The 19,795-nt window shown below is 40.1% G+C and overlaps 2 protein-coding genes across 8 annotated transcripts in view; both read left to right on the top strand.

Annotated features, from left to right (window-relative positions):
• The window catches only part of ACAP2 (ArfGAP with coiled-coil, ankyrin repeat and PH domains 2), a 132,226-nt gene extending 122,366 nt beyond the window's left edge, over nucleotides 1-9,860 (top strand). For 4 of the 6 annotated variants that reach the window (XM_019723444.2, XM_019723422.2, XM_019723436.2 and 1 more), the window contains 2 exons: nucleotides 14-75; nucleotides 5,557-9,860. In XM_019723444.2, coding sequence (XP_019579003.1) covers nucleotides 14-75; nucleotides 5,557-5,657 — 163 coding nt within the window. In that variant the 3' untranslated portion in view covers nucleotides 5,658-9,860. Of the gene's footprint in view, nucleotides 1-13; nucleotides 5,357-5,556 lie in introns of all 6 variants that reach the window. The other 2 variants (XR_012495540.1, XR_012495532.1) reach the window with 1 other exon arrangement.
• Nucleotides 9,861-16,792: 6,932 nt separating this feature from the next.
• Nucleotides 16,793-19,795, top strand: part of XXYLT1 (xyloside xylosyltransferase 1) — a 165,250-nt gene continuing 162,247 nt past the window's right edge. Inside the window, exon 1 of one of the 2 annotated variants that reach the window (XM_074329703.1) lies at nucleotides 16,793-17,418. In XM_074329703.1, the coding sequence (XP_074185804.1) occupies nucleotides 16,915-17,418 (504 nt within the window). In that variant the 5' untranslated portion in view covers nucleotides 16,793-16,914. The remainder of the gene's footprint in view (nucleotides 17,419-19,795) is intronic. The other variant, XM_019723388.2, reaches the window with a different exon arrangement.

The raw sequence follows: 19,795 nt of genomic DNA, 5'->3' as shown, positions 1-19,795 counted from the left end.
TATTTAATTTTAGGTTACGTTTAGCAAGAATGAATGAAGAGATGCGGGAATCGGAAGGACTTTATGGACAGCCAGGTCAATATTCTACTAATAACCATACTGAGATGCAGTATAAGAAATGCATTCAGGAGTTTATTAGTTTACAGTTGGAAGACTCATAGTCTTTAGCACACTAACTTAATACTGTACAGTTTTTATCATTGTAAACTGTGAGTTGTTACGTATGTACTAACTGAATTCTTGGGGGTGGCTAACTCCTGGGCCTTTAAATATCCATGATCCTATTCCAGTACACATTTACTTGGTGTATTTAACTCTGGCTGCTGACTGCTTTATCTGCTGTACAGATGTCTTCCACTTACATTCCAGTGAAGTGAATGGAATGATAACGTATCTTTATACACTTAACAGCAAGCAGCACAATAGTTATTTGCGTTTGAAATTCTCTTTAGCTATCAAGTGAATATAACAAATGATGTTTTTTTGTTATTCAGGGAATTTCTATAAATTGTGTTCAGGGAAAAAACAAATCACCATGTGTTTGGCATATAAAAAGTCAGTATGGAAAATATCTAGAAAAGGAATTAAGAGTTCTATACTCTGACCTAAACATGAGTTGAAGGTTGAAAAACAAAATTTATCAGTAGGGTAAGAAGTCCATGATGGGAGTGGGGTTAGTTTAAAAGTTGTAGGGAAAAGTTCTCATTTTATCTTACAGCTTTGCCCCAAGCAGTTGTGCAATATCTGTTGGATAAATGGAAGTATTTCGAATAGTAGTTCATGAACCTGATGGCAAAGTAGATGTATTCATATTAGAGAACTCTAACTCAGGATCAGCTCAAGTCTCATTTTGAATAATTTTCACCTTTAAAAAAAGGAAGAAATGTTAATCAGATTCTTCTCTTTAATGAACATACCGAGTGATTAGATATCCAGTTTCATGAATTTGAGTATATGAATTACTAATTTATCTGTTTTAAATTCATATACATATAAGTAAAAAAGAATTAATGACTAAAATAATTGAGATTGTTCAGTATATTTGTTTTTTATCAATTAATATTAATATATTATTTTTAAAGTGGTTTGTAATCTCTACTCCTGTTTAAATATGTTTGAAATTTCTGTACTTTGTGCTAGCTTCAGCCATTTTAAGTTTAACCAGATTAATATATAATTAATAATGGGGTTATTCTTTTCTCAAAGGACTGTATTTACTCCTTATTTTTGGTCTAATAGGGGACAAATATGAACTTTGAGAACAGAGGAACTTCATCTAGATACTTCTAATCTAGGGTGTCCCACTTTAATCCTATGGATCAAACAATACTACTGACTCCTGATATACCAAGATGTAAGAGAGCTGATTAAGGGTGAAGTCTCAGCATTAACTCTGAATTTCACCCATTTGTTTTAAACTTGAGTGTTAGATTTTAAATAAGTTATAATTTTGTAACAGATATACTTAAGTGATAGTATTACTAGGCCATTTTTGAGGCCTTTGTGTTTAAGCACTTTAAAATAAAAATTATTCAAAGGCTATGACCTGATATTTGTGAGATCAGTGTGAACTTCAAGAGTTTAAGTTAAACAGTTTTTTCCCCTGTAAATTTAAACATCAATGTTTGGTCAGCTGCTCTTTCCTTAAGGTGTTTGCTGATGAAGTTACACCCAACTGATTAGTCTAGAAGGTCAGTGGTCAATTTTTCTCTGGAGCTGGGAGGCTTGAAAGGACAGGGCCTTTTTGTTCTTGCAACTTCTGGTTCCATCCAAATGCTTGGGCTTCTGCCACCATTTAGGAGCATTCAAACGTATCTTTCACTGTCGTTCTATGTATAAGTTTATGAGTATATACTTTACAGTTACCCATAGAAAAATAGATTTTTGCAATTTGTTTGAATGAAAATTTGAAAAAAAGCCTCATTTTAAAAAACAAGCTTCCCTGTCACTCTCGAATTTCATTTTAGAGTTTAAAAACATAGATCAGAATTCTGGAAATGATGTATGAGCAGAATAAAAGGAGATTTTGATCTATTTGAGGACCATCTTGATAATACCTAGATTTTTTATTCATTTAGAGGGTCTCATATTTAAAACAGAAGAATTTTACTTATACAGGTGACGTGGTGAAATGGTACAGCAATTGCTCTCTGGCTACGTTTCTTTTCCTTTATGAGTCTTTGGAGAGCAGATATGTTTGCTTAGGCAGCAGGCCCTTTCTTTCCCTTCACTTATCACTGTAAATTTTTCTCATAGATTTTGATTGATTATTTTGTTGTTGTTGTTGTTGTTGCCTAGCCTAAGAAAGAAAACCTTAGAATTCTGGGTATTTTCAATCTTTTCATAATGAAGAACCATACCATTTAAAAGACTGAGATACAATCTTTGGGAATCATGCACCCATTTCTAGGAACCCCCACTTCTGAATTTTCTATCTATAACCCTGACCTTGACTCCCTATTTTTTGCAAATGTATCCCTCTTTATCAGTTCCTACAACTCTTAGGAGGAGGGTTGGGTTGAAGGGGTGAGATATCATGCCCTGCTCTCAATTGTTGGAAACTAGTTTGGTGGTTCCCACAGTCTCTGACTGTAGGATTCCTCTTGACTGTTGGCAGTTTCTCAGCCAGTTGAAAATCATTGCTTTAGTGAACCCACTACTGGTTATATCAGTATGTCGCTGGCGCTGTAATCAACCCAGAAGGGGCAGGATCACCTGGGGGTGGGGTCTCTCATGCTGCTGTTTCAAGAGCAAAATTGGCAAAATCTTGGATCATTATAACTGCTGTTGCAATGGCTATTCTGAATACCCTAAATGAAAAACTATTTTAGAATATTGGTGAAAACACAAATCCACATTTTAAAAACTCAGAACTGTCCGGGCACATAGAAAAGTTAATTTTCTGAAGAGAAATATAATTTATAAAGTAATTTAAAGGCTATAACTTGGCATTACAAATATTGGGTGATTAGGTGTTTACCACTTATAATAAACTGTTAAATGTCTATCTATGAACTTCCCAGGGCAACATATCCTAGGTTATTGTTTATGTATGCTAGTGTAGACAAGTTATATTTGCCATGGGAAAAATTTTAAATGATTAAAATTATATTTAAATTTTAAAGAATCACATTGAAGTTCAATTTGTGTTAACTGTATTAAATATCTTAGTCACTATTGTTATGGTAATGTTTGCTTTTTGACCACACATTTTGAGGCCTAAGAAAGGGTATTATATTGGTAGTCCATTAATTAATGTTTTGTTAGAAACTGATTGTTAACAAAAAGTTGTGTGCATGTGTGTGTGTGTGTGTGTGTGTGTGTGTGAAGGTGAGACTTCCTTACTGTATTGACTCTTTAAAAATGTATTCAGTAAGTGAAACCAATTAGTTGTAGCACCAACACTTTCCTTCACGGAAGCTTTTAATTCAGTGAATAAAAGAACTTATAATTTGTTTTGCATGGTACAATGGTTCTACTAAAATGTACTTGTGTAATAGGTACTAGATAATTTAAAAACAAAAACTGGAAATCCACACACACACAAAACAATCCCACAGCTTGTTATACAAAATATGCATTGCTAATAGTAGAAGCCATATATTGCCATTGTACTGTTGTTATACTTAAGAATGGTCATCTGGTGCTATCTGTAAACTATTTGACATTAGTGTTTGCTAGATCCTTCTTCCTGTGTCTTCTTGAATGTATAAATGTGTGCCTTTTAAGTTACTTCTGGTGTCGAATGATAAAATCAGTGTGGTATTTTTGTATTATAATCTGCACTTTATACTTTCTTGGAAAGTAAAATTCCAGACTCTCCAGTTTAAATAGTATTTTAAAAATATTTATAATGTTTACAATAAATATTTTAAATATTTTAATTCAACATCTAAGAATAAGAAAAATTTAAAAATATTTTGTATGGTTTCTTAATTGATATTTAATGTTGGTCTCTTCTCAGTTTATTTTATATCTTTTAGAATGGCTAAAAAGGGGACTAGATTGTAGTTTGTCTTTTAATGTGGGAGTAAACTTTTAAGAAATCATGGGTATTATTGGATTGTCTTACCAGTTGTTCCAGCATATCAACCTTTATTTTTATTATTTTAGTAACAATAATATGAGTTAGATGTTACTCTTAGCCTATTAAAATTCTCTCCTTACTGTATTTTTTCTTTTTAAAGTAGATTGATTGATTCAGGTCATAAGAAAATGTCCAGGGTTAAATGAAAATTACATAGAGATTTTAATAACTTGCTTTTTACATAGATAAATATTAAAAGTGGCTAAATATTAAAAGTACTAAAAATTTTTAATGAAACTCTTGAGTTATGCTCTTAGACCTTTTTACTAGATCTTTATTCCGTTCCCCAAACTTTTTTCTAATTCTGTAGCTTTTGGTATGACATCTATTGCCTCAAAAATCTCGCTTTTCAAAAGCTGACAAAACTTACTGCACTATTAACTGTAGCAAATGAGTTTGTCATAAGATGGATGCAAGGTATATGATGGGAAATAATTATAAAACCATGCTGCAACAATAGTTATGTAAAACAGTGTTTGACAGTCTAAATCTTGAAAACAACTATGCTAAGCTTCTGTATAAAGCTAACATTTAATAGGAAGCATTCATAATGGGTGGTTCATCTTGAAAATAAGATTTTTCTTTATACAAATCGTTTGAGGAATAATCTGTATGTGTGTATAATTTAGTTTCTCATGGCAAGAAATAATAGTATTCAATCCGCTATAGTATCAGCCAGTATCTATAATCTACTTCTCTACAAGCATATTTGTGTGTATATACATATGTCTGTTATCCTAATTTAACAGATGTCTTTGGTATATTCCCCTTTTGTCATAGCATTCTTGCTCATATGATCCACAGTATACAAAAAAAGTTCTGACTAAATGTGAAATTATGATTTTATCGTCATTTTCTAGGCTTTGTCATTTCATAAGCTTATTAGTAAGCAGTGGATTAGGTGCATTAGTTTTAGTTAAGCATTAATGTTTGAGTAAAGAATTTCTTTTTCACATGCTGTTTAAATTAAACTGCCTTTTAATTAAAAGGTCATATTAAAATAGGCTTTTCCCCCACCCGATTATCAGTTTGTCTTGTTAATAACTTGCATCCATCAGAAATACTTAGTATTTTTGGTCTTTCCTTTTGGTCTTGATCAAGGGAAATATTTATTTAAAGAATGCCTTGTTTACTATACCTCACTTAGAATGACTTATTTCTTGTGTGTTAATAAATGTATTTCTTTACATTGCTTTAAAACACTTGCATCTTTGCTTTTTTCTAACTCTGAACTTTCCTCTGTGGCTGCATCTGAGGTGCTTTTTTCAGGTATAGTTTGTTTTTTTTTCTTTCACTATATACTTTTCCAGCATTTATATTTAGTTTATCTTTTTTCTTGCAAAAATGGTCATCTGAACACAATTTTAATATAATGAATTATAAAATAGTTACTCATCATAAAAATGAATGTCGTTTATTAATACTTTCATTGTATAAATTTTAAGTGTCATTATTTTACTTTCATGCAGGTGATGAAACTTATCAGGATATTTTTCGTGATTTTTCCCAAATGGCATCCAATAATCCAGAGAAACTGAATCGTTTCCAGCAAGATTCACAGAAATTCTGAATTTTTTTAAGAAGGGAAAAATATTAAAGCTGGTGACCCCCTAATGTGTAGATCTGAAAACTCACACATTTTTGCTGATTTAATTCTGCTTATTTAATTTTAGGAGATACTGATTGAGTGGTTTGGAGAAAAGGTACCCATTCATTGATATTTTTAGTAGTTGGAAGAAGAACCTGCTACTTCAGGACCTCTTTTATTAAAAAAAGTGAAAAGGCCTGTTTAAAGGGCTATTTTTATAGAAAAAAAGTTGAATCTGGACTGAAGCCGTCTTTAGATTACAATAGGCTAAGAGTTTAGAAGAAATCTCTTTTTTTGCCAGTGGGTGGTAGCATTGATTATTAACTTTTTCTGTGCAACTTGCCCAGGATCATTCAGTCAACCATGTCTGCATCGAGTGGGAGCCGACTGTCCTGCCTGCCTCCAGACTATATCTTTTCTTTAGTTTCCCTGATGAGTTTTAGTGGTTTAGAAATTAGTGTTTTGTTTTGTTTTTTTGTAGCTTAGTTATCATACACACAATACAAATTCAGTTATTAGAACTAGAAAATAGTTTCCCCCATTTGCTCATAAATGCTGTTGTAGTCCTTAGATATCTGGTTATTAGTACTTTAGCATCTTTAACATACATATAAATGGTTGCGCAGGTAGACATAACTCAGTCCTTCAGATTTATTCCATTTTATGAAGCAAAAAGAAGCCCTTAACAATTTTCTTTCAAATCACCAGAAGAATCTCAGTTATAGAGGTTGTAGTTCTTCATTGTTGAGTTGACTTCCTAAAACCTTGACAAATTTATTGACGTAATAAAACTGTTTCAAAGGTCACGTCAATGTTACAAAATTATGCTTTCATCAAATTTCAAAAGAAAAGTTGATTTTTAAAGTAAGGTAGAGAGCATTTTTATATTGAAAATTTGTCCCTCTCAAGATACATTTTTGCTATTGCTCCTAGTGAAAGAAAAGTCTGTAAAAGGAGGGAAAAAACCTCATGTTTTTCTTAGTTTTTACTACAATATATAGCAATTAATTGGTTTTTAATTTTTCCAATATCTATCCTGTGTACTTACTGTATACAGTGTACATTCTTTTAAATTATAGCATCTATAGAGCTTTAGTATTTGGTTATATGAATCACAGACCCTTGAATTCCAAAATATTATGGCTATATTAATTTATCGTATGTATGCTGCAAATTAGTCTGATTCCATCTTTGGGTAGATAATACATTTTCTAACATTTCCCCCTCCCAATAACTAGAGTTTTATAAGCTAATTGACCATCAAAATGGAATCTGTGTAAACAGGAATTATACTGAAATAAGTTCACACCACAGAAAAGGTTCCATATTTGGCCAAATTGCATGCATATAATGCTTACTGATAACTGCATATTAGATAAGGATAAAAACTATGAATTATTTCTAAGGAAATGCTAATCCAAAACCTTGTATTGTAATTAAAACAACAACAGGAACATTAAATCTTTCCTGTTTCTCTTAAGTTACAGATCATCTGGCTTGGCAAAAGTCTGACTTACAACATTTTTATTTAGAGTGCAGTTGAAATTAAGTTTTCAAAATCGCAAGGATAAGGAAATATGTTGAAAACAAAACAGAAAGAAAGAGGAAAGAAAAGAGAGCCTCACTTTTTTTCGGTAGTGCCTATTTCTGTTTTAATCCTAGGACTTCACTCCTAAAGCTCCTAACTTGGAACTGAAGAAGCCTAGGCAGTTTTCCTTTTGGATCCAGCCATTGGTGCTTCAGAAAACCTCTGGGATCCCTGGTTGTGAAGGCAATTCTTTATGACACTCTTACCTCCTCTGGCTTGAGTCATGAGTTGTTAATGTGGCAGTAATTAGTGTCTAATTTAGTGGTTAGAGGTATATTGAAATGCACTAAAGATGATCATGGTTCTGAACAACTTCAGAGAAAGTGGAATCTTTAACAATACAGGGAGCCTGGCAGTACAAAAATAGATTTCTGTGGCTTGGTCTCTTGAGTATGCCAAGACTCAATTTGTATTAAATTTGGCAGAAATGATGCAGTAAACAGCAAGACTATATTACAAGTAGTTACAAAGTAGATTGGATCTTACCAAGGTAAATTGAGCTATATTAGCTAATAGCTTTTCTATAGTATGTAACAAATCTGAGTTATGCTGTGAATTAGTCAATGCATTATGAGAAATTATAGTATAAACAATGTTACTCATACTCTTGGGCTTCATAAGTCGATGTGATTGCCCTTTGTGTTCTTTCCCTAATTGATCTGCTGATGGTAGTTTCTGATTCCTTACCATTATTCTGTTACTCATTATCATTAGCTCATTAATTTAAAAGTTAGATTAATATCAAAATAAGAATATTACTTGCACTATGTGTTCATTAGATGCAGTTTCATGTTAGAACTATTGCTTAATTGAGTAGTTATTTGCAGTTTTTCATTATAACACTTACATGTTTAAGATTTCTAAGGTTTTAAAAATTACCTTTGGTACAGTCCTTAGAAATTCAGGAATTTCCAGGGATTCACTACATTACAGTGTTTGTCTAATTTATACTGGTGTTCACTGTAAATTTTAATGAAATCTGGTGTTTACTTTCCAAAACATGTATAGGATATAATTTGGAATATGTACTTTGGTTCTTCTTGAGTGCATTTTGAAAAAAAGAAATTATACCTTTGCCGTCTGGACAACTTCAGTTTGTGATGTGTTAAGGAGTATTTAAAAAATACAATTTTACACATGTCAAGTATGGTTACAATAAACCAAATTATATTTAAGACTAAGTTTACTACCCATTCATAATAAGACATTCCCATATCACTCTTAGGTTGTCAAACTAACTTTTCTGTTTGACAGCACTTTTGACCATGGACATGAGCTGGAAAAATGATGTTTTTATAGAATTGTCCAGAATGACTTCAGAACTGCATGATATAGTGAAAGAGCTCTGACTAGTAGTTACTACTCTTTTTGGATTCCGAGTTCCTCACAAATAAAAGGAGTGGGATGAAACAAAGCAAAACTGTAATAACTCTTTGTATACTGTTCTGCTGTTCACAGCCTACGCTGACATTATCTCACCTGATTTCACAGCAGGACTTGTGAGGTCTTCCTCTAACTGTGCCAGCATTGTCTCTTCTTTGATCCTGGGCTGCTCCTCTTGTTTTCCCTAGGGGGTCACTGGTTTGCTGGTTGGTGGCACAGGTGACACCAGAACCCCTGTCTGACTTCTAGTCAGAAGCACTTTACTTGTACCATGAAATGATTTGGAAACGTTGTAAAGCAGCAAAATCTGATAATGACTGCCAGCTTTCCTTGTGTTTTGATAACAAAGGCTCCAGATATTCTGGGGAACCTGGATATAAAATTCCCTTAAAGAAATAGATGAGGATTTGAAGACATTAAATTGTAAGAAAATTTACATTTTTGCAACATTAATTTTGCACATTAATGAAAGCAAAACATTTCAAAGGTAATTTTAATTTACCATAGCCAGGCATGCTTCACAGATGTTGTGTTTTTACAAATTGAAGGCAAGACCTTCCACCACTAAAAAGATTACAGTTAGCTTTATTGTGATACACGCTTTATTGCAGGGGCCTGGAAATGAACACAAAATCCCCGAAGTATGCCTGTACTTACCAATTTCTTGATGTTTCCAAATGAAAGATAACTAGAAGGGGCTTGGATTCAGTTTGGTTGAATCCTGACATCTATAAATATGGTTAGGGGACATCCTTTTCTGTTTACATAAATTTATCTACTTAAAATCAGATAATGGTAGGGGAGGGAAGCAAGATTTAATTAAATAAACTTCTCTGTATTGGTCTTTTCTCTATCTTAGGTCCTAGATTTTGTTATTTTCCTCAACATACCTCCCCACCTTTTGGGTGTTAAGATCATTCCAGTCATAAGACTTATTACATGTAATATTTTTTCCTACCTGTGAAAAGGTATATTTTAAAGAATGTATAACCAACACTTCATTTACTTTTTATTAGTATGTAGAGGATTTGTATCTAATTCATGAATGTAGTTTTACTGTAGTTTGTCATTGTAAATGGAACAAAGTACATTATCTTTATAGTTATTCTAAAATGTACATTATGTAAGAATTGTAAATATTACACTTGATTACTTTGTATGCTGAAAAATTATGATAAGTCAATAAAAATTTCACCTCTGGCATGTTTCTTTTATGCTTAGACTTCCGCTTTATTGTAAACTACAACTGCACACATACCTGTTAACAGCTGTCATGTTTAAGGTCCTATATTCCTTTCCAACCCCATCATATTGATCCAGATTACTCCTATTTGCCGATTGCATCAATAAAGAAATCTATCTTGATCTTTTAAATATTTTCTTCTGCCTGTTCCTATTGCTCCCAATTCATTAGCTAAAAACCACAAAGGCTCTTTTGAGCCCTAGCTCTATTTTCTTTCCATTATGATTGACAAAAATGTTAAAAGTTCTAATGTAGGCAATGCAGTCACCCTCCATCCTTTCAGTAAACAGATAAAAATGTCTTTTTGTATGAATTGAGATTGAAGGAATACAGTTGAAAGAATAGACTTGGAAGTGACTTGCCTTGATTTTGGTCTTTCCTTTAAAAGTTAAGTGAAAGCAGATATATAAAACTTTTCGGTATAATTTGCTTTATTCCACTTATTTCATTTTCAGAAAATTCTTGAAGAGAACCCACACCGATAGTCTGTAAATGTTTTAAATGAAAACAAAGCCACTTTTTCCTTATTGCAAAACAATGCCTTTTCATTGTAAAAAAAAATGTTTAAATAATAATAAGTGAAAAAGAAGATAACCACCCATAATTCCATCATCTGCCCGTGCTGTCCAATGTGGTATCCATTAGCCAGCCACATGTGACTATTGAAATTAAAATACACAAAATTAACAGTTCAGTTTTGAACAGGGCAGATTATAGAACATACCCATCATTGTAGGAAGTTCTGTTGGATACTACTGAGGAGGAAACTGTTAACTTCCCTAGTATATACCCTTATAGACCTTTGGGTGTGTGTATATTTATATACAGTGAGACCATACTATTTGTTAGCTGCTTCTGTCAATAAATGGGTAATGGATTTCTAAGTTCTTAACTATTCTATTATACATCACTTTGGGGAGAACTTAAATATTATGGAAAATTTCAAACATACAAAAGTAGAGAGAGTAACTTCAATAGCTATTAGCTAATGGCTATCATTATTTTATCTGTACTCCCACTCATTTTCCTCTTCCCTGGATTTGTTTTTTTAAGCAAATCCCAGACATCAACAAATCATTCAGTATGGATCTCTAAAAGAAGGACTCAAAAAAAAAAAAAAAAGCCCAATTATAATAATCACATTTCTTTAAACTATACAACTATACATAGTCAGTATTCAAGTTGTCCTGATTGTCTCAAATGTGTTTTGAAAAAGATTCTTCAAATCAGGATTCATTTGTTTCATTTATTGCAGTTAGCTTGAGACTCTAAAATCTCTAGTGTGGGGACAGCCAGGAGTGCAGTTTCCAGGCTCTTGGCCTCACATGGAAAGGGCTGGTTCAGATAGTAAGTAAATGGCCATCAACTGTGATTGGATGGCCATCAGCTGTGGCTAGTTGGCCGTCAGCTGTAACCAGTGAGCCATTGGCCACTAATACAACTGCCGTGGCTACGCTAGCAGAGAATGGAGGCTGGCAAGAAGATGGTGGCTGAGCTAGCAAGCTGCGGATTGCAGTTAGCAAGTGAGGTTGGTTGGCAGAGAGAAGCGGACGGCAGGTTGCAGATCATGTGGCTCCTGTTTCCTGTGTCTCCAACCCAGCCGCCAGCGAGACTATATTGGTATGACTCCCCTACCTATGGCTCTGTGGGTGTTCCTTTCTGGCCTCACCATATCCTGCGTTTTTATGTGGGGAGCGGGACCAGAGACCCCACATGACGCCCTGCATGCCATCCAGGTTCTTGCTCCATTTATTATTTTAAAAATTTCCACTTGCAGTTTGCTGAATACATCACTTTTATTGAAAACATTATTTTAGTTTGACCCCTTTATTGATAAACATTTGATTCCAATTTCTTGTCATCATAAACCTAGCTCTGCTTTATGGCTAGATATTTGAATACATGCTTAATTATTTCTTTAGGATGAATTCCTAATAGTGAATTTCTAGTAGGTTCACAATGGGTGGGTATATTTTTGCAGCTTGTTCATTGAGTCAATCATTCGTACTGGGGATATAGTAAAAAGGTAGACACACCTCCTGTTCTCTTGGGGGTTTTGCCTTCTTGCAATGGAGAAAGATGGGACTGAGTAGTTTATAGGTGGTCTTGTGGGATTGTTGAGGATGGTGCCTCAGCGAGACAATAGATGGGTTGGTGTTTAGAGACCACTTGTCAAGGCAGTGACATCTAAGTCAAGGTCAAGCAGAAGGAGAGGTTGGCTGGGTAAAAATCTAGGGCAGTGCTTTTCAAACTTTGGTCCGTGAAACAATCACCATTGAGGCTCAGGCTCGTTGAAGATAAATAGGGTGTGAGCCTTTATATTTTTACCAAGCTCCCCAGGTGCTTCTAATGCCAACCAGAATTTGAGAATCCCTGTATCTGGCAGAAACATTCATTTGGATAGGAAAGAGAAAAAGTCCTCTTAGAGGTCAGAAAGATTTTAGTATTACCAAAGGGCCCTCCAGTTTGTTTAGTATTGCCAAACAAACCCTCATCTGCTGTGAAGGACAGTGCCTGTTTCTTTCTATCCTTGACAATATTGGGTAGTTGTCAATAAAAAAAATTGATAATCTATCCAACATTACAGATGTTGTGCGGGAGACCCTGCTTGCTGCGCCATGTGTCACACGGGACGGCCTGCAGGGTCTCTAGTCCCGCTCCCCACATAACGCAGAACATGGTGGGGCCAAAAAGGAACACCCACGGAGCCATAGGTAGGGGAGTCATACCACTATAATCTTGCTGGCGGCTGGGTTGACACAGGAACCAGTAGCAACACAATCCACAACCCACCGTCCACTTGTCTCTGCCAAACAACCTCACTTGCTAGCTGCAATCCGCCCTGGTAACTGCAACCTGCACTTGCAGGCTCAGCCACCATCTTCTTGCTAGCCCCCATTTTCTGCTAGCGTAGCCACGGCAGTTACATTAGTAGCCAATGGCTCACTGGTTACAGCTGACGGCCAACTAGCCACAGCTGATGGCCATCCAATCATAGTTGATGGCCATTTACTACCTGAGCCAGCACCTTTCCACGTGAGGCCAAGAGCCTGGAAACTGCACTCCTGGCTCTGTCCCCACACTCCACCCCTACAGGGTCTCGCCTCACAATGTACACGACAAGCGTCTTCCGCGAGGGGCCCTGTGCGAGGAGCCTGGAGGTGAATGCAATATCCTGGACACAGCCAGGCTCTCTGGGCACAGCCAGGGTTTCTCAGGGCACCACCAGTGCTTCTGGGCACAGCTAGACTTACTGGGCTTTTTAGGGTACCACCAGTCTCCCCGGACACAGCCAGTTTCTCAGGCCACCAACAGTCCTTCTGGGCACAGCCAGACTTCCTGGACTCAGCCAGGGCTCTTGGCACTGCCACTCTCTCTGGGCACAGCCACACTTCCTGGAATCAGCCAGGGCTCTCAGGACACTGCCACTCTCTGGGCACAGCCATACTTCCTGGACTCAGCCAGGGCTCTCAGGGCACTGCCACTCTCTGTGGGCACAGCCACACTTCCTGGTCACAGCCAGGGCCTCTCAGGGCACTGTGCTGGAACAACAGTGGCTCACAGTCAAGGTGCTTACATATTCTCGATGGCTGCCGGTCAAGACACAAAAGCAAACATCCGCCAGTTCCACTACATGGTGGTATGTTCCTAAACAGTCAAGTGGTCCATTAAATTAGGGATGGAAGGCAATTCCCCCTAGTCCATAGTCATTCGCCAGGGCTGTCCTGGGGGTGAGGGACGACCTAGACCTCACCTTCATCTCCCATGGAAGACTCAGCAAGTGTTTCCTCCTGGGACAAGTCCCGCATCCGGGTTGCATCAGCAAGTACGTCCCAGCCCACAGGGCTGCAACAGCCTTCGCTTTCTCTGGCCTCTGCTGGTTGGGGAACCGTCCACGTCTTTCCACCTCTCCATGGGGATCGAGCTCTCCAGCAGCTGCTCCTCCTGGTCTTCCTGATACTGAGTGTTCATTCACACAAACTGCTCTACTGCCTTTTGGAGAGCTTTGGCCGGCACCATACCCTGCTCACTGCGCCATTTGTCGTGCGGGAGACCCTGCTCGCTGCGCCATGTGTCACGTGGGACGGCCTGCGGGGTCTCTGGTCCCGCTCCCCACATAAGAATGCAGGACACGGTGAGGCCAAAAAGGAACACCCACGGAGCCATAGATAGGGAAATCATACCACTATATTCTCGCTGGCGGCTGGGTTGGAGACACAGGAAGCAGGAGCCACACTATTCACAACCTGCCGTGCTAACTGCAATCCGCTCTTGCAGGCTCAGCCACCATCTTCTTGCTAGCCCCCCATTTGCTGCTAGCATAGCCACAGCAGTTATATTAGTGGCCAATGGCTCACTGGTTACAGCTGACGGGCAACTAGCCATAGCTGATGGCCATCCAATCACGGTTGATGGCCATTTACTACCTGAGCCAGCACCTTTCCACGTGAGGCCGAGAGCCTGGAAACTGCACTCCTGGCTCTGTCCCCATAGATGTAGAAATTACGCAACAGGAAAAACCAATTACCTTAAATCTCTGGTCAGAAGTCAGGGAACTTGGCCAAAGTTAAAGTTAGAACTGAAGGGTTATTGTGCTTACCAAAATTCATTGTCTATTTAGCCATGTTACTTATTATATACCCAGATGTACCTATTTTAATCTGAGAAAAGAGCACATATCACCATCTGACACACTACATACTTTTTCTTACTTGGCTGGTTTCCCTTGCTAGAATGTAAATTCCATGAGGGCAGGGATTCTTGTTGTTTTTCACTGCTGTATCCACAGGTGCTACTATGATTAGCGTGTAGTAGTAACTTAATTTCTACTGAATAACTGGCTACTTTTAACTCACTATTTTAGCTTTCAGTCAACAGTATATTTCAGGAGGCTGCAAAATTAATTTTTCCTTATGGTCAAAGAATTGAGAATGAAGAAGCCAGAGATAAGACCAATCTATTGAGTATTTTCCTGCATCTACTGATTTTCTACATAAAATATAATTTATCTTGTTATTCATTTCTTCCATAAATTCCAGGAGTAGGGAGGTCTTACAAAGTTCTGAAGAACAAAATATTTGTTCAATAAATTCTAGAGTAAGTTGCAGAAGAAAAAACCACCTTAGTGATCGTGTAGGTCGGGGGACTAAAAGGCACAATTTAAGAATTATTTATTAATGAACAATAATTAGAACATAATGATGCAGCTGTAGCACACTGCTGTGGGGATTCTGTGGGACATGTAAGGAAGTCCTAATGGAGATTTGGGGTTTAATCTTTGTAAATATTCCAAAAAAGCTATGGTTGCTAAATTATATTTTGTTGTTGAATATTTAGACTTTTTTTTTAGAACTTGGTGTTTCTAGCATAGTTTATATTTGTTTATGTGTTAGGTACTATTGTAACTGTGTTTTAATCTACTGTCCCTCATAACTGTATGCAGCATAGGTACTAGTATTAGCCCCATTTTGCATACGAGTGTAATTGAGCTCAGAGTGATTAACTTGCCCGGTGTCTGTCAACTTGCAGTGGCAGAGTGGACTTCAGCCTGGAAGTCCAGCTCTCTTAACTTCTGCTGAAGGTTGTGGTACAATATAACTCAGAGCTCAAATTGCTTCTTTCAGTGCTAATCTTGGCTGAAAGCTTGAGCTTTGGAGGCAGTGAGACTTGGGTTAGGATCCTGGCTCCATTACTTACTAGCCAACTAGATTTGGGCTATTCTCTAAATCTCAATCTCCTCAATTGTACTGTGCAAATATTACCGCATAGACTTGTGAGGGTTTATGTGAACCAAAGTAAGAGCCTGTTACTCAACAGTTAATTCTGTTAGTGATGTTTTTAAGGTGAGTAGTATGCATTGAAATTGTTGCCAAACCTGTTTCAGAGGTCCAATGTTTTACAGAAAAGTATCACTCCAGTTGAAAGGAACAAGAGTTACAAAATGAGATGAATTGTGGTCTAGCAACCACACTTTGAGAAATAAAGGCACGCCACAATAAACGTGTGAGACAATGCGCACATGCATTTGTGCATGCATTTTCACCACCTCTTTTCAAGCATGCAGACCATTTGTACATGTTTACTTACACACCGGTACATCATCAGTCCTTAGGAGATTGAAGTTCATGAATTTTTATGTAGTTGGCAATGTCCAACTGTCTAGAATCAAAATTGCCACTGCGTGTGACCTTGGAGAAATTACCTCAATGTGCCTTCGTTAAGAATTTGCAAAACTACCTGGTACATATTAAGGCTCTTTAAAAATAGTGAAGTTTGCTTTAAAAAAAAAAATTAGTATCGCAATCTCTGGTACTACTCTTTTGGGTCTCTCTGAACTAACCTGCAGTTTTGGGCTGCGGGGTCCCCCTGCTGGTCACACCCTTTAGATGTCTCTGGTCGGCTTCAGAGATGCCAAGTGGGGTGAGCGCGATTTCCACAAGTGTCAACCCTACTGTGAATGGGGAAGGAACTTGCTACAGTTTTAATTCCCCAGCTTGAGCTAGTCTCCAAGATGCGAAGGGAGTTAGGGAGAGGAATTAAGGCCTCTACAAAATTGGGGCGGGGGGGCACGTATAGAGAGAAAATTTTTCTCTTTATACATCCGGTTTATAGTCTTCTTGCTAACCGAAGGTCCTGCGTTGGGGCGCCTCAGTTCCTTTCAAGGCTCAGCTTCGATTCTTGAGTCTGGGACTGGGCACTTAAGAAGGCCAGTTTCCACGGATCTTACAGCCTGCTGGCCTTCTCTGCGTCCGAGTCCTTACCCGCAGTTTAGATCACGCTGGGACGGCTACAGCGGACGGACGCCGGGTCCATCCTGGCTCTAATCCCTTTGAATTTAGGACCCAGCAGCCTCCGGGCAGGCCTGGCCACACCTCTCCGCGCATCAGCGCCCGCGGATAGGCTCTGCGCAGCGTGGCTCCGCCTCCGCCATGGCCGCGGCCCGCTGCCGGTGCTACTAAGTGGCTACCTGGGTACCCGGTCTCCGCGTCCCTTCTCTGGCTGCTAGGTTCCCCGGTCCGTGGCGCATGGGTCTCCTCCGAGGTGGCCTCCCATGCTCTCGGGCCATGGCGCGCCTGGGCGCTGTGCGCTCCCACTATTGCGCGCTGCTGCTGGCCGCGGCGCTTGCCGTCTGTGCCTTCTACTACCTGGGCTCGGGCCGGGAGACCTTCTCCAGCGCCACCAAGAGGCTGAAGGAGGCCCGCGCCGGGGTCCCCGCCGTGCCCTCTCCGCTCGCCCCGGAACTGGCACGCGGCTCCGTGGCGCCGGTCCTGGGTGCCAAGGCCAAGAGCCTGGAGGGCGGTGGGGCGGTGCCGGTGGACTACCACCTGCTGATGATGTTCACCAAGGCGGAACACAATGCCGCGCTGCAGGCCAAGGCCCGCGTCGCGCTCCGCTCCCTGCTGCGTCTCGCCAAGTTCGAGGCTCACGAGGTGCTTAATCTGCACTTTGTGAGCGAGGAGGCCAGCCGCGAGGTGGCCAAGGCCCTGCTGCGGGAGCTGCTGCCGCCTGCCGCCGGCTTCAAGTGCAAGGTGAGCGGGGCCGCAGCTGGGGGCTCCGGGAGGGTCGCCCATCCTGCCCCCAGCCCCATCCACTAGGCTCCAGGAGTCGGGAGACGGGTGTCTTCATTATGCTGTCCACTGCCAATGCCTGTAGAAACCTAACCCTTCACGCCCCCGCCCCGCCCAAACTGCTTTCACAACGTGCTGCGGGCATCCTCCGGGGCGTGTCCGCGAGCCAGACACTCAGCTGGTGCAGGAGTGGAGCCTCGGAGTTAACTGACAACCCTGACCAGATCTCCCCCCACTAACTGTGGCCCCCTCGAGAATCAGCACGCCCCCTCTTTGCCAGCGTTGCAGGATTCAGCAGTACCTTCAGAGTCTGCACGTCTTTTTATTCTCCTCAGTCTTTGACTTTTTTGCTGAAGCAGGTCATTTGAAGGCACCAATCGTCATCCTGTGCAGAGTCAGAGCTGGACAGGGTCTGAAGTGAGGCCGCTTGAATTGTTGAAATTGCAGTGACATTTCTTAGTTTTCAAGATATTTTAGTCGGAAATGATCAATGCCCCAACCCAGCTAGTGGGAACTCTCTCATCCTGTCTCTGAACTCCCTTCTCTCCTATCCCCACGGGTCATGAACTCATTTAGAGAAGCTGTGGGTTCTCCAACGGAGGAAGAGAAAGCTATACGAAGTATGATCTGGGGAGCAGAGCAGAACAGAGCTAGCCACCTTGTTCCAGGTTGGACCATCCTGCTGCGATGGCAGCTTCCTCCTGTCCCCGTCATCTCAGAGATTGGGTTCCTGGTTTAGTGTTAATTGCCTCAGTCAAATTGCTTGCCTCATTTGACCTAATAGTTGCACAGAGGGGATCCAAGGTGTGATTTTTAGATAGTAGTAGGGGATCTTAAAGGATGGAGACTGGTGTTGGTCGTGGGGAGTGGTGGAGAGGCAGGAGTACTGTTCCATGTGTTTGTGCCCAGTAAGTGACCCAGGGGAGCTGCTGCCAGGATCCTGCGGGGCTCAAGGGTCTGCTGTGGCGTTTTGTTGCTTATAGAATCAGTGGCAATTTCTTGGTAGGGCTGCTTGTTTTGTGGGCCAGGCCTTCCTGTCCGGCTTCACTTCTTATCCGTCCCTTACATGTACCTTAGATCTTAATGGTACTGAATGTGTACAAGCTGTACTCTGACAGCTTGTCCAGAATGTCCTTTCTTTCCTCCTGAGCCCTTGGCCACTCTTGACTTAGCTTTCACATCTGCTGAGAGTATCCCTAAACTTGGAGACAGTCCAGGCCGAGTCCTTCACAGCTCCATTCTTCTTTCCCCTTATAGCATCGAAGGTCTGTCCCCTGCCCATCAGGAACACGCACTAGTCAGAGAAATTAACCTGGGCCTGCACTTGATGCTATAGGAGGCCAAGAATCCAGGCCTGGAGCTTGTGGTCTCACCTGGGGTTTTTCAACCTGGGGCCCATCCTCATTTACTTAATTGGAATCTTCTGATTGGAAATGGGGCCTGGCAACCTGTACCCAGTGATCCATAGGACTCTAACGTTTGAGAACCTCTGAGCTAGTCCAGTGGAGAAAACTGACGGCCCTTGGTCTGGGCAGAGCTGTGATTTCACCAGCTCTCCAGACACCACCTTGAAGACCAGCACTGGCATCTCTTAACTTTCTGAGTCAAAGGTAGCAACTCAGGCCTACGCTACACCATTGCCAGGTCTACCATTCCTTATCCTGACTCCAGCCACAGCTTGTTGCACACCCAGTGCTATCCAGCCGATATGTGTTTGCTTATGTCATTCCACTGTCAGGATACTTTCTCTCTCCATCTCCAAGTCTTGCCCCTATTCAGATACCATCCCCTCCTTGAAGCCGTCCAAGTAACCTCCACTTGAAATGCATGTCTTCCTATTCCTCTCTCGTGTACCTTCCTGGTGCTGTGACTATATCACGTCTTGTCTCCCATTCCTGTGCCTCATGCCTGGCATATAGTCGGCGCCAGAAATACTGGTCCAGGAGCAGGTCTAGCCTCAGGGCCAGGTGCCCAGCTAGTAGCCTGTGTTTTATGTGTTTCTCTCCCGCTGATGGAGAGAAGCCACAGCCGTTATCCAAGACTTGGAGGCAGCTGCAAATGACATGAAGGAATTGACACCACCCTGTTGAGGCATACGGGGTGAGATTTTGGGGGCTTTTAGCCAGATGGCTGGGATCGGATAAGGGTTTATCAGTTCCAGCAGAAAATTGCCCCTATTACATTGGCGTTCATATTTGTGAATCTGTTTTTTGTTTGTGATAAAAGGTGCTCTTTTTTCTTTAAACACTTCCTGAAAAGAAACCGTCTTCTGGCACCACTTCATACATGCCTTTTCCTCTGCCTAGAGTACACCCCCACCCCATCCTCTCATAGCACC

The sequence above is a fragment of the Rhinolophus sinicus genome, linkage group LG01, assembly GCF_036562045.2.
Source record: "Rhinolophus sinicus isolate RSC01 linkage group LG01, ASM3656204v1, whole genome shotgun sequence".
NCBI classification, from domain to species: Eukaryota; Metazoa; Chordata; class Mammalia; order Chiroptera; family Rhinolophidae; genus Rhinolophus; species Rhinolophus sinicus.
Note: the sequence above shows the minus strand (reverse complement) of the source record. Positions and strands in the feature narration are given on the sequence as shown.